Source organism: Apteryx rowi, unplaced genomic scaffold (assembly GCF_003343035.1).
Source record: "Apteryx rowi isolate R43461 unplaced genomic scaffold, aptRow1 scaffold_197, whole genome shotgun sequence".
Taxonomy (NCBI): Eukaryota; Metazoa; Chordata; class Aves; order Apterygiformes; family Apterygidae; genus Apteryx; species Apteryx rowi.
In genome coordinates, this window is record NW_020448274.1 from 216,726 (window position 1) to 231,245 (window position 14,520).

General features: G+C 36.0%; 1 protein-coding gene across 2 annotated transcripts in view; it reads right to left on the minus strand.

Moving 5' to 3' along the window:
* Window positions 1-14,520, minus strand: part of PARP8 (poly(ADP-ribose) polymerase family member 8) — a 113,212-nt gene that overhangs the window by 13,874 nt on the left and 84,818 nt on the right. For both annotated transcript variants that reach the window (XM_026062972.1, XM_026062973.1), the window contains 2 exons: window positions 4,897-4,989; window positions 738-863 (listed from right to left, as the gene is read on the minus strand). In XM_026062972.1, coding sequence (XP_025918757.1) covers window positions 738-863; window positions 4,897-4,989 — 219 coding nt within the window. The remainder of the gene's footprint in view (window positions 1-737; window positions 864-4,896; window positions 4,990-14,520) is intronic.

The window sequence follows — 14,520 nt, forward strand, 5'->3', positions numbered from 1 at the left end:
CTTCCTTCTTCTGGTTGAGTTTTGCCAGGAGCTCCTTGCTCATCCATGCAGGTCTCCTGCCTCCTTTGCTTGACTTCCTACTCATAGGGATGCACCGCTTCTTTCTGAACTGGTAGAGCATATCCCAATGAAGGAGGTCCAAAGTTCTCCTTTATGCCCTTGAGAATGGCTCAAGTGGGATATAATAGTTCACGGCTTCCCTAAGGCTTCCCTGTGAAGCAGCCTTTGCAGTCCAAGGAGCAAGTACTGCAAACACAATTCTTTGTTTCAACATCTGATGTTTGTACAACACTCCACTGTATATCCAGCATTTGATAAATTAAGTTTAAGGACATTATTGTTTACAAACTGAAAATGAGATGGCAGCAATAAACAGTTTAAGAATATAAAAGATGGATTGGAAATCTCCCTGGTCTACATGGTCTACATGTCCCAAAGGCCATCATTTTCTTTGTGTTCAAATTGTATACTGGTAGAAGGACACTAAAAATAGAAAATTTTCATCTTGAATTTTTACTCTAAAAGAAAGAAGTCTTGGCTTCAATAAGCTTACAGTTTATTTACCTTATCAAAGGCAATTTAAAATACTACAGAATTCTGAAAACAGAGTCACACACTTGCATATTCTAGAGCTGCATCTCAAATAGTAAAGAAGATGTCTGGAGAAGAAGGCTTTGCTTTGAAATCTAACATGTGACTTAGATCAAGCTATGACATACTGAAATATAGCTACTCACCCTGGGATTAAAGGCCAGCATCTGAGGATCATTAGGATCAACTACAGAAGGATATGGCTCAAAAATGACAACTTTCCTAGGAGACTCTAACGCAGACCGACACATGGATACTAACAGATCAACCACCTGAGGATAAAGACAAAGATTTATTCAGTATATATACTTTTATATTGTATCATGCAGTCTGCTTTTCATTTTATACATTATAGTAATATGGTATTTCATTATTACCTATTTTATCCAAACTGTTTTATTCATGGCACATAGTTTAGGACTGATATTGATCTCAACAGGCTTTGGTTCTGACCCTAAAGCTTATTCCAGATGCCTAAATGGGACCAGTATTTGGTCCTAAATGTATCCCAATGCCAAATATATTGTCTACAGTCCTGCTTTCTCTTGTTTACATGTGATAATTCCTGGATGAAATTCATCCTCTAAGGAAATGGCTCTGTGCTGGGTCTTTGTRCAGTAGATGTCAGCAAAGAATGTTTCACAAGGAGGAGAAAAAGGAGGAGAGGATGAGATTGGTGAATCTGTACCACTGCCTACTGTTCTCCTGAAGATTATAATTGTAGAAACACTGGTAAACATTGCTTCCGCAAGAGCCAGAACCATGCACTGATTTAACAGTCATTTGCATGGCTCACACTGAGAGATCCTCTTCCCTTCTTTTGTAGACTTATGACATGGCTTTGAATATGTGTTCATTTCCAACATATCACCATAAGATTGTGTGTGTAATGTGCACACATGCATGTATGCACATATGTCCATGTAGATGCACACACAATACAGTGACACATTTAAGCATAACTGCACCAAAACGCGTAACGGAGAGCTTAAAAATAGACTATAGCAATCACAAAACAGAAAGAAAGCAGTTTTCTGGAGCTATGAAACCTAAATCCAGCTCATAATGAAATCCAAAGTTGCTACATAAAAATGTAGCTGCAAATTGACTCATTTCTCTCTTGGTTCCTCTGTGCCTTTTGAAGATATTTCTCTGTAAAAATGAAGTTTTCCATGAAAGGAACAAAAAGCTGAGACAAGCTGTAGCTAGTAGGCATCCCTGGTTCCTCCCACAATCCCAGACAGATCAGATCTCAACTCACAGCTCAAGCTGTTCTAAAAGTTATTATATCTTTGTTATTATATCTGATCACTTGAAGGAAATAAAAATGAAGGTCCTTTAGAGAAGCAGAATGAAAATAAGAATCATGTAATGAAAGTGAAAGGGAATGGTGCTGCAGCAAGTCATACTGTTGCCATTATCCTCCTCTGCTTCTTTAGCATGAATGGACAATTTTCTCCATCTGTTTAAAAATATTCTGCTAGTTCCAGTTACTAAATATCTCACATGTATTGAACAATGAAGTTATTTGAGTAATCATTCCTTCCTCCACAGTGCTCTGATTTCTCTCCAGTTTATAATACCTACAAGTGTGATGAACATTTCAAAATAGGGCATCTACACTAGCATTTGGAAAGGAGTGTAGGAGTCTGTTTACACAGCCAGGTCAGGCAACCAAGCCAGCAACCGTGTAAATGTGTTATCATGAAAGCGAGCCTGAGTTCATATACTCTACTTCTCAGAAGCACATCTTAGTTTCCAGCTGTAAAACACTTGGGGAAGGGTTGTATGAGTCCCCAAATCTTATAACACAGTGATCCAAAGTTATCTTGCTTTATGACTTGCATGTGGGACTTTGTCTTAAATTTGGCACAGTACTTATAAGAGCATCATCCCAAAGTCTCCTTTTAAAACAAGTGTTGACTTTTATATTGTTTCTCACCATCACACCAGTATATTGCTCTTTCATGGAGGAAAGATAAATAGATTAGGCTTAATTAAACCCCTGATTTCCCCTGAGATCATTGTTCTGAGCTGATGGAACTCAGCAGCTTAAACTGGCAGATAAGCGTAATACAAACATTACAATACAAATTTGTTTATGTGTTCCTTGGTAATAGGAAAGGCTGTGGATCTAGTAAATGTCCTTATAGCTGGGCCTGAACTTCTCCTACCTAACAGAGGGCATTTAAGCAGCTAAATTAGGATTTAAATATTTTCAGGGAAGAAAACAAGACATTTTTCTGAGGACATTGTCTCTTATGACATCAGTCGTTCAGGTAGTGCTTACCACTCTTAAGAGATTCTCYAGAAGGAGTCTGAACTATCAACAAATCAGGCACTTAACTTTCAGGCATTTTGGGTAAGTGATTGAAATAAGGCAAGTGAATTTAAACTTAAAGTTTTAGAAAGTGTAATCTCTGATTATTAAGAAAGAGCCGTCAGAATACCGGGAGTGACAAAGTAGAGATGTATACTTTAAAAAACTAGCTTTAGCCAGTTTTAGCTAATTTTTAATCTAGCTTTCTAAAACTTGCTTTAGGAAAAGCACAGTAGAAAAAACAGGATATGATTTGCAAGAGTGGGAGCCTATATTTGGGCTTCTTAGCCGCACAAAATGATTTGGAGCTGGAAGATTCTTCTACATTTACCAAAATGTAGATATTCACAATGTGAACCCCCACATCTTAGCTAGTCAGTGTAGGTTCTCTTTATAATCAATGGTGAAAATAACCATTGTGTTGGTAGTCTATACTGTGATTCATATAATCCTAAATTCATGTCAAAAATAGCTCAGATGAATCAGTCCCTAAAAGTGTTGAATTCTTTCTGCAGACAAGAAAGGAAACCCAACCAGATCAGATGTAGTGAGCTGGGTGAGATGCTATCACTGGAGTGAGACTCACCAAAATTTGGTCACCTAAGTCCAATAGCACAATCAACAAAAATTCTTTTCTAACTACTTTAAGCACCAGTAAGGTTGTAATCATTTCAGTACTGTTCATCAAGGCTCTGTGGATGTAGAGGTGCCATATCTCAATACAGCATTTCTAGAGCTAGCTATGCATATGCCTGCAGCCAGAAGGTGTGCATAAAACACAGAGTGAGTCCTAATCAGGACCATCTCTCCTTTCAGTTTCATTGAAAAAGAGGAGTGAGAGCTAGTTTTCTGTACCTAAATGACCATGTAAGTGCCTACATTCAGAAAGCAAAAATCTAGCTCCACAGCAACACATAACTCAGGTCTTTAGAGGACGTCAGACTGGAGAAGAGATGGTGTTTCATCAGCACATCTCTCTCTACATTTCTTACAGGCTTGCAAAGGTTGTAAGAACTTGCAAAGCTTGCAAAGGCTTTTATTTGGCATGCCAAATGTTGCAAATAAAACTCATAGCCATCCAACTGTCTTCTGATATCAGACCTCAGATCTCGCACTTACATTCTCAAGTCAAGAAGCTGGTGTATACTGCTGCAAGTTTTTTCCTTTGTGGATGTGCCCATCAGTGACATGCAGGCACTTAGCTGTGTAGCTTATTTCCAGTGGATAGACTCACTAGTTAAATGAGCTGAATCTCTGCTCTTTTGAAAAACATATTGCTTACTACATACCTTAGTGCATAATGAGGAACATATGCTTAGGAAATCAGAGAGGAGTGTACTTATCCATAAGATTTCTAAAGGCCATTGTACCTTGAATTTACTGAAATTCTGTAACTATTTTAATCTACAGTTAAATGGTGATTTGGAAGCATAGTTTAAAACCTCTGATTAATAACTGAATTTAGAGTCAGGAAGCAAGCTCATATTAAATTCCTGATCCTTGAGAAGAGAGAAGAAACTTATGCAGCAACATCAATAAGGACGTTTCCACTGTTATTTAATAATCAAAAGAGCAGATGCTCAGTGGATAGCTGTATCCCAACACCAAGAACAGGAAGTAGCTTACTAATTGCAAGAGAGTAGTGATGGCTCATTAGGTGAAAATAAATGGGAGTTATCCCCAAAAGACAATGGTCGCCTTTATAGACAACCCAGGTGACCTAATTGAATACAACTAAACAAGAAAGTAGGGTTACTCTAATTACATGGAATGAAAACAATGGAAGCACCTCATTAGTAACTTTTGAAAATGCCGTGCTTAAACAGTGTAGTTACAGCTATACATATAAGAGTTGACAAATAAATAATACTTACCAAAAAGTACTGATACAGAGAAAATAAATCAAAATAAATTCTAGAAGTGACTGAGAAGACTGAATATACTTATACAAAATCAGACATGCAATGAGCATTGGATAATTCTACCTGAGCCCCAGTTGCAATTTCATCAGCAGCTTCGTTCATGACTCCTAATGTTTGGAAAGCAAATACACAGAGCTCCCGTTCACACACAGTGGGCTAGAGAGAGAAAGAAAATTAATTATATTTTTATTCTAGTTTGGGGTTATTGCTTTTATCATGCAATACCTACAACAAAAAAAMCCACTATTTAATCTTAACTCTTTTCTCCAGATATTAACTGCAACATTAATTTCAAAATATGAATACATGCCAATAATTGAGGAAGACACATTACAAAATCATTTTAATAATCTGCAAAACAGGTGATTAAAAACTCAAAAACTCTTCAGAACTCCCAAAGGCTCAACTTAAAAGAAATCTAAACATTTTACAGCATATAAATTATGTCACATAAATTAGTCACAGTAAACAAATGTCCTTAACACTGTCCTATCAGACTCTGAAAACTACCTACATAATTAAAATTAATGGAGAACAAATCTAGAAACTAACATGGGCACACCCCCTTTATAACTGCAGGTTTATTCTTCACAGCTTGCTGTTCTGCTAAAGAAAACACACAAAAAAAGATCTGATCCAGAAGATAAAATTTTTGAAGAACCCATTTTGAAGAATACTTTTAATTTGATTTTTATCTCATTTAACAATTTACTTGTAAACTTCAGGCAAATGCATTATATTTTCATAGAATAAATACTTATTTGGGAAGGTCACATGTTATTTCTATAAAGAAAAAAAATGTGAACTCTTTTTTTTTAGATATGGAAAAACTCATCCATATACCTCACTGTTAAACCAATTTTTGCCTTTCTTTTTTTGAAATGTTAAATTCACAGTGCTAACACAAAGTTTGAATAAAAAAAAAACTAGCTAGACTTATGAAAACTAAGCAAGATTTGAGAGTTCTGTCTCCATAAAGCAAAAAAAAAGCAGAAACAAAAAAGAACACAGCTTTAAGTAAAGAGAATAGGCATGTCTTCATAGGCCTCCTAATTAGATACACTCCTCATAGCAACTCCATGCTTATTTACTGAAAGTTAATTAGCAGTTCAACATTTTAAAGGCTTAAGTAATGAATCATACAAAGTGAATTGTTATAAGCAGTCAAAATGAACAAACAGTCGAAACAAATACAAGAATGAAAAAAAAATTAAAACCTTCCTTATAAATTGATCCCAACAACAGAAATTTTAACTACAGTGCTAAAAACAGTCTAAAATACATATTTTTGGTTACCATTTCCTTGAGTTCAATATATTAAATCCCAACTCATAGAAACTTAAAACTATCTTTAATAGGTACCACCGAACAACTAAAAATTCCGAGTCTAGCTACCATGATAATCTCTGCAGAATTTGTAACTCTATGCTTTGAAGTTCAAGGCAATGTCTCTAGAAAACCCTTGCAGAAATGAAAAATATATCAAACACACAAAGCAAACATAAAATTTAGTAGAATTCTGTTCCAGGAAACAGCTTTGTCGGTAATAAGCATAATGCTGTACTTGCAGTCACTTGTTTCATAGCCCTTCAAATATGCCTTTGTTGGGTTTCAAAGATCCCAGACTTCAATAAACATCAGAAATCTACTGCATTGACATATTCTCACATCAACTGCTTTACAAGAGCTATCACCTTTCAAGTCTAATAGAGTGTCACCCATTTGATTTATTTTATCTGCTATGTTACATTGCATCAGGCAGCAGACGAAGCCTAACATGATCCAATTCGCTGTGCCATCACGCACTCAACAAAAAATATTTATTATTGCCGTTATTCTTAGTCTTTCACATTCAGAAGGTGGCTGAACCATTTGCTTAAGTAGTCGGGGAAGCATGGTGGCACCACTAGCTTGACTTTCATAATCAACAGCATACACAGACTCCCTTTCACCCCAGAGCAAAGGAATGGAGAAATAATTTAGCATGGCTAAATTTAGCCACGCTTGCCATAAAAAAAGCATTAGAAAATACTTACTGTTGTCATTTTGTTTATAACCTCAGCAAAATAAGTTACTCTGAGACTTAAAGATGGCAAATGGAACACAGAATTTGACTCTTCTGTTTTTGTTTTTTTTTTTCTTGTTTTATGATGCCAGAAATGTTTGAGTATCTAGAAAGGAGAATTTAGTAAAGGGATCACTGTACTTATGTTTGACATTTGAAAGGACTTTTTCTCTCAGATAGACATTGGGGCTAAGATCTTAAAGCTGGAGAACTGTAGGTATGAGAAGAAGGAAGACACCAAACGTTGACCTCCAAAGAGGAACAGACATTACAGTTAGGAAATACAAAATTCTTCTGATTTTATGCATTTGATGAACTTCTATGCCTAATAAATAATTTTTGAGAATAAAGACTTCACAAGACGATGCTGATAAATAACACTTTAAGAAACAGAAAGAATGAAGAATCACTACGTTTCCAAGACACCCACAATCTAGTGGTATTTATTTCTGTGTTCAGATAATACATCTAAAATACCTCCAGACAGAACACAAAATCATCCAAGAACAGTCACTAAAACCTCACATGCTAAATTCTTAATACATTATAAAATCAGAGGAACTGTTATGCTAACTTTATCTGATCTCCTTCAAAACACAAGAAACAACTTTTCCCAGTGTTTTTTTTTCTTTTTTTTTAATCCAAACCAATTTCTATGTGAGCAAAAACATATATTTCAGGAATTCACCCAGTTTGCTATACAGAATTCAAGTAAATAATACAGTACACAGCATTCCCAGAAAATTTTCTCCAATTTTTAACCTTGCAATTAAAAAAAGGAGGTACATCTAGTCTGAATTTGTCTTTCTTCACTTACTACTTCTTCAAAGCATTTCTATGGTAGGTTCTGTCTAACTTCTGAAATCATGAAATTCCTGTTTGAAGTGGCATTGGTTAAAGAAAAAAACGACACAAAAAATTACACACTATACAATATCTGCATTCCACATGCTCTTTTCTACTAAAAGCTGGAGGAAATATATAGTTTTGCATTAGACAAAACATCTGGAGTCTGTCAATGTAATGGGGAAAAACACCCAAACCCTATAGCAATATGGATGCTTCAGTAACCTGCTTTCATATATCCGCTTCAATATATCTTTAGAAGACAAAGCTTAAAGAAAATCACAAGGTTTTTGGTAAAACTGTGGGGTGGGATTCAAGGCAACCCTTATGCTGCTACTTCTGTTTTGCATGCTGCCAGTGTGTTTCCCTTTACAGTGTCCTCATGTCTCTTTTCTTATAATAGGATGTGAGCCCTTGGGACAGGAACAGTCTTTTGTTCCAACTTCACATCATCAATATGAGAAATACCCCTAGCCACAGTAAACAAACAAGAACAACAGTAACGCATTTACAAATATTACATTGTTCCACTGTCATTTTTGGGTACTCTTGGTTTAAAAYCACTTAATATTCAGCAAGCTGAATTTTCTAAGAACTTTCATGTATAGACACATTCTTACTGATGTAGGCCCATATCCACACAGGTACATAAATATTTAACTTGCATCAGATCCCACCAGCTTCCATTGTTTTCAAAGGGAAAATACATGCCGAATTAGGATTTATACACTTAAATATATGGGTTTGAGCTTGGACCTTATCTATTAGACAGTGAGGTCTTAGGGACATGCAAAATTTTACAGATTACAACCACCACCTTGAACGGCACTCTGAACTGAATAGCTGTGCAAATTTGTTCTCACTACCTGAAGAGTGGGGCTGTAACTCCCATTCAACAAAAACAGCCAGTGGTCTCACATATACTTCATTTTTAATTAGAAGGCAGAAAGTAAATGTAAGGCTGTTGACTTCCATAAAACTGTTAGCTAAGTGAAGATCATTGGTGCCAAAAGACTATTTAGAAGGATAATTATTCTATTGGGAAAAAGCCAGAAGAAAATAAGAGCCAGGCAGCTAACAGGCTGAAACTGCAAATGCTCAAAAGCAGAAGGCACTGATGAAGCAGAAGGCATTTTTGAACAGAATAAGGTTTGCTGAGTTTTCCTTTAGCACCTCCATTTTTTGCATGCTCAGTAGCACTCATCCACAGCTGTTGTGAAGAAAAAGGGCTCAGTCAGAGTTCCTGCATGAGACAAAGCAAGTATCACTTCTTACAGCAGTGACTCTGAATAGCACATAGGCAAACCATCAAACTGCTATGACATATTCTGGTTTCTGGACTCATGCATTATTTAAAATATTTTCCAGACATTCTTTCAATTCATTAGTTGAAACTTTTATAGCCAATGCTGATCTATCTTGTTATTTTATAATGTGTGGTGCAGCTGTGCTCAGAAGAGCAATGTGCCAACCTTTCATGTACCCTGTGGGATGCCACACAGACACTAATGAGGCTGCAACATGACCAACACACCTAAGAACCTCTTGATCTAATAGGAGAAGCTCAGAGAAGGCTCATAGCCTGACTTACAGCAAATGTCACAAATGGAAAAGGTGAAACTACTAGTGACCACCTCACTTCTAATGAAAGGACCTGGCAGTGGAGATACATCTTCAAACCTATGTTCTATTTTCAAATTTCAGGTAAGTCCCACCGTAGTAATATTAGGTTTTCAATAGGAGGAAATTTTCTCTTTCTAGTCAGTACAAGCACTAGAAGGATGAGGATTCAAAGCAGCAGCAATAATATTCAAAATGTGGATAGATAGATACAGAGAGAGAGAGAGAGAAAGAGAGGGAGAGAAAGAGAGAGGTAAAAAGAAAGAGAGATAGGGAAAGAGAAAGAAATAGAGGGAAAAAGAGAGAAAAACAGACAGACAGACAAAGACAGACAGACAAAGACAGCCAGGCAGACAGACAGAGACAGACAAAGACAGAGACAGAAAAAAAAATAGGTAGGTTAAGGTTTCTTTGCAAGGGAGCTTTCACATTTTCCAGGTTTATTTCATAGTTTGTGTAAGGTATGGATTTTCAGATATACATCTTACCCATATTTGTAAGAGAAGACAAAATAAGATTGGTTTCTAATTCTCTACCACGTGAGTCCATGTTACATAAAGATCAATTATATTGGGACCAATAAGTATAACATTATCACATCTGAAACAGAATCCAGAGCTGTCGGAAAGGCTCTCTTCTGGATCTTTCATAGCTTACCTCTGTTGTTAGCCATGATTTCAGATGAATTAACAAGTGCTCCAGAAACCTCAGTTTTAACCACAGTCTGACATATGAGGGTCAAAATGGTAACCGGAAGACAGGCACTAATGAGGTGCTTTTATACTTTCTACCAATGCTATTTAAACACTTTGTGTAAATTCTCATTCTCTGAAAGAAGTCTAGAACAACGCACATTTATGAGCTTAAGCCTTTTATGTTTCCCATAGTACAACAGAATGCTCAATTCACCTCAAAATTGATAAAACTTAAAAAAATATATATATTRTAATGTGTATCCTAGAAAACACTCCCACAGAATTATACAAGGTAAAGATTTTAAGAGTCCGACCTGCATGATCTCTGGACTTAATTACATCATCACTGAAACTATCCAGAATAATCATTAACTAAACATAATGTTCATCAGGCTTCAGAATTCAAGCAATTTTTCATTATTAATGATCAAGACTATTTTGAAAGGCAAATTAAATGCACATCTGCCTATTCTGCCATGGTGTATACTTCCCTGTGTCTAGTACTAGCCCACAGTGGATTAAAAATTTATGATTTATTAAAATTAAAAATCAGAATTGTGTTTTAATAATTTTTATTGACAGGTTTTCCCTTTATGTTAAAACATATTTCAAAATAAACTTTAAAAATTAAATACTTAATCATGGCACTGTATACTATCTCATAAATTTACACTGATTTAGGAATTGCTTTAAAATTAAATAATTACCAAGATGTACATCTTTGTCTTGAAGTTTCAAAGGAAGTCAAACCACTGACCCAGTAAATGCCTAGAATCCAAAACTGAGTTTATTTTTGAACTACTAAACTAACTTTTGATAGCTGTTCCCTTCTCTGTAGGTGCTGAGAAAATAATGAAAATATTTCCTGTATCTTTCATCTTATATCTGCAGGAAAGACAGGGATTTCTACCAATTCCCTAAAGTGAGTCTCACTCGTTTGTTGTTTTTCTTAGCTCCTTTTGGGAAATCAGTAATGTACCAAGGCTAGTGGTGAGGTCAAAATCTGCTTTTGTCATCTTGTTCCTTAAGCTATTAGATATAGAAGCTGGTAACAAATAAGTCATGGGAAATTACCTGTTTTTTATCATAGCTTAGCATGTAGTTAGCTCTTCTTTCTACTTGAGGTGAGAGGAGAAAGACTGAATGGACTAATTTGTCTAAGTATGATGGTATGAAAGTTCCTTACTGGTACCAGAAAGAAACATTATTTATTACTATGAAATACAAAATCATCTGTATTAGGAAAACTAATATTCACTGCATGATTTGACCTCTAAATGCCATGTTATCAGCACACGTTCAGCATACCTGCAAGCACCTGGCTTTGTTCAGTGTTTTAATGTTTTTAATGAGATGTTTTTAATTTAATGTTTTAATGAGATGTCTAGAAATCTTGTAAATGAATGTTAACTGCTCTGATTTAAATTTCAGCCAAACAGAGGGAAGCAGGTACTGAGAGGGGAGGCAGGGCAGAAGGGAATGCTGTTTGCAGGCATTTTACCCCATAGCCTGTGAGAAATTTTCATAGCTAACTTTCAAATAAAAATGTTTCTGCTCAGGTTTTGAATCCTGGCTATTTTTTACATCCATGTGTCACTGCAGTGGATTATAACTTAGCAGACCAGTGCCCAAACACTGGACTCAGGTTTTAAAAGAGCTGGAAACCTTTACAGGTGATGTAAGACAGCTTCTGGCACCTTTATGAATTCAAGAACAAGATAAGCTCTATATAGGTTTACACACTGCCAGAGAGCAGGAATAATTTATTCAATAGCCTATCACACTAAATCTATGAGATAAGCTCTCCAAACAATCTTACTACATTTTGTGACACATGAAACACATTGCTGAAAGACACAGTAGACACGACAGTGGTGAGCACATGCAATATGTAGAAAGATGAAAGAATAGACTGAGACTGAGTGAGAAATGTCCCTTGCTCTGTTGGCTTTGTTTTTGTTGATCTGGACTTTATTTGCTGCTTTTCCTCCTTTGGCATTCTTTGACAGTTCAGACTTTTTTTTTTCCTTCCCAGAAGTATAAATAGATGGCAAATAAACAAGCACTATAGAGCGCTAGCTGGGCAAGGTGAGCTCTGATGACTTCTTGGCTCCGGGACAGACTAAGCTACAGCCATCGTGCTCTCCCAGTAAACAATAAAATGCTTGAAGTCCATTCCACTAAAGTACTGGTTGTAACTGGAGACAGCTTTTTCATAAAAAGAAAAAGAAAAAGCAGGTTATACTGTACACTGACAATAAGAAAGATCGTGGCACTATTCTACAAGAAAGGAAACTTAACTCCAGCACTTTGGCTAAACTCCAGTCTGGCTAAATATATTTGCATAGCTATACTTTTCTCCACAGTTCAATGACTTTTATTCTACTCAGAAAACACCCGCCCCTAAATGGTGTACTGTTTCTGCAACATCAATGTTACTGTGTTCCTGTGGTGGTTAAGAAACACATATTCAAAGGCCAGAGAAATCCAAGAYCTATTCAAGTCAACAGGAATTCAGCGAGGCTGAGATTTCTCCCCAAAATGACTAAATCGTAACTGAGCACTGCAGCGTGAAAAACATTCTAAAAATGTAAGGTTGCTAACATAAATACAGATATATCAGAATTCCCAGATTGTACTTAGTTTTAGAGCTAAATACAAACAACAGGCATTTCAAATATTGTTTCAAAGTATTTTACCATTTATATTTTATGGGCAAAAGTTTAAACAGCAGAGACATCTGTACCAGAGTGCAAATTTCAAGGAAAATACCTCCTATATTTAGTTTTGCTGAATTTTTTACTGCTTATTTCCTGCTTTGTTCTAAAAAGGCCTTAGTCTAAGATTTCAACACAAGATGGCACTCTAAAGAGACTTCTTGACTTGAGGAAAATTTATCGATACCCTGAGGTATGTTTTTGTTTATCATCTTATTCTGGGAATTTTTGCCCTGTGTAGTTGTCTCACAGGTTTTTAGAATCCATAAAATGATGCTGTTTTACCAATGGTTGTAGTATTGGTGAACGATAAATTCAGGAAGGCATGCAGACAATAAGATAGACATTAGSTACACATTTTAAATTATACTGTGTAAGAGCTGAATATGATAATATATTTTTATTATCCATATTTTAATCATATCCTTAAATATAATAACCACTTTCGTTAATGACTCTTCATCTCATTATATCTAAATGTTTGTAATAAAAATACTATTATCACATGCTGAATCCTAAAACAAGATGTCTCTGCAGTACTGTCAACAAAACTGTTGCATTATTAAAATATTTAGTCCTTCCCTAGAATACTATTACAGCTCTAGAGTAACAGCAAGAATTTCAGATGACGTTAAAAAAATGTTAATAGCCTTTTAATATAGAAGCAAATAAGGATGACACTTCTTTACTATGTTATTACATCTGTTTTGCAAAATGCATTTAGCTAGAGGAACCGAATCATAGGATTAGGAAGGACCTTTGGAGGTCAGTTAGTCCCTCTTGTTCCATAAGGCAGCACCAGCTCTATCTAAACAGAAGTGAAATCTATACTTCATTCACACATCTTTATGCCTTACCCAGAAAAAGCTTTCTCTCTCATGCCCAGATATTGCAGACAGGAGAGGGGCAAGGATATTACTTGTCTCAGCAGCCTCTTCACTGTCAGTATTTCTAGCATTGCCAATACTAATTTACTCAGGCATCACCTTCCTAGGCCAACTCTTCTATGGAAAACCACAAGAGGACACCTTTCCTCTTATCCTGCACTTACTTTGTACCTCTTCTAGATTACAAATTCTACAGGGCAGGGATTAAAATATCTATTCTGCCTGGTGCAGCACCATTGACTAGTTACAGAAAACCTATTAACAGGAACAGGTTTCTGTTTTTCATACATCTCTAAATTCTGTAATTTTTCCTAACAAATCTTCTGCCCTCTCTGTGTCATTTGCCTCATTGTCCTTTGGGTAATTTGAAGTTGACTGCCAAGCACATGGCAGGTAGAGTCTTTATCACATTAAAATTTGTCTCTTGAGTCCTTTTTTTGAATTCTAAAAGTTGTTCCAAGTAGTTCAGGCAAAGTGGCCACAGCTTGATAGTTTAAAAGTTAATTTCTCAGACATCTTTTGTGACAGCAGTAAAAGTTTACTGTGTTTTATAGGCATCTTATGTGCAACGCCTACCACCACTACAAGAAGCACCTGGAGTGGTAACTGTTCAACTGCCCATGGGAAAAAGTGAAAAACTTAAGCCAAAAATGCTACCTTCGTTGTATAAACAAGACAACAATGCCACCGACTTCCATGAGATTTAGGAATTCTTGGGAGATTAATTTTGGGGGGAGAGGAGAGGGGAAATTTACTTTTAGCTCTGTCCCTGAGTCAAAAGATACCCTACTTCACCTGAAGAATTGCAATCTAAATGTATTATTTTTCTGTCTTTGTGCTTGTCATGAGTTAAGGGA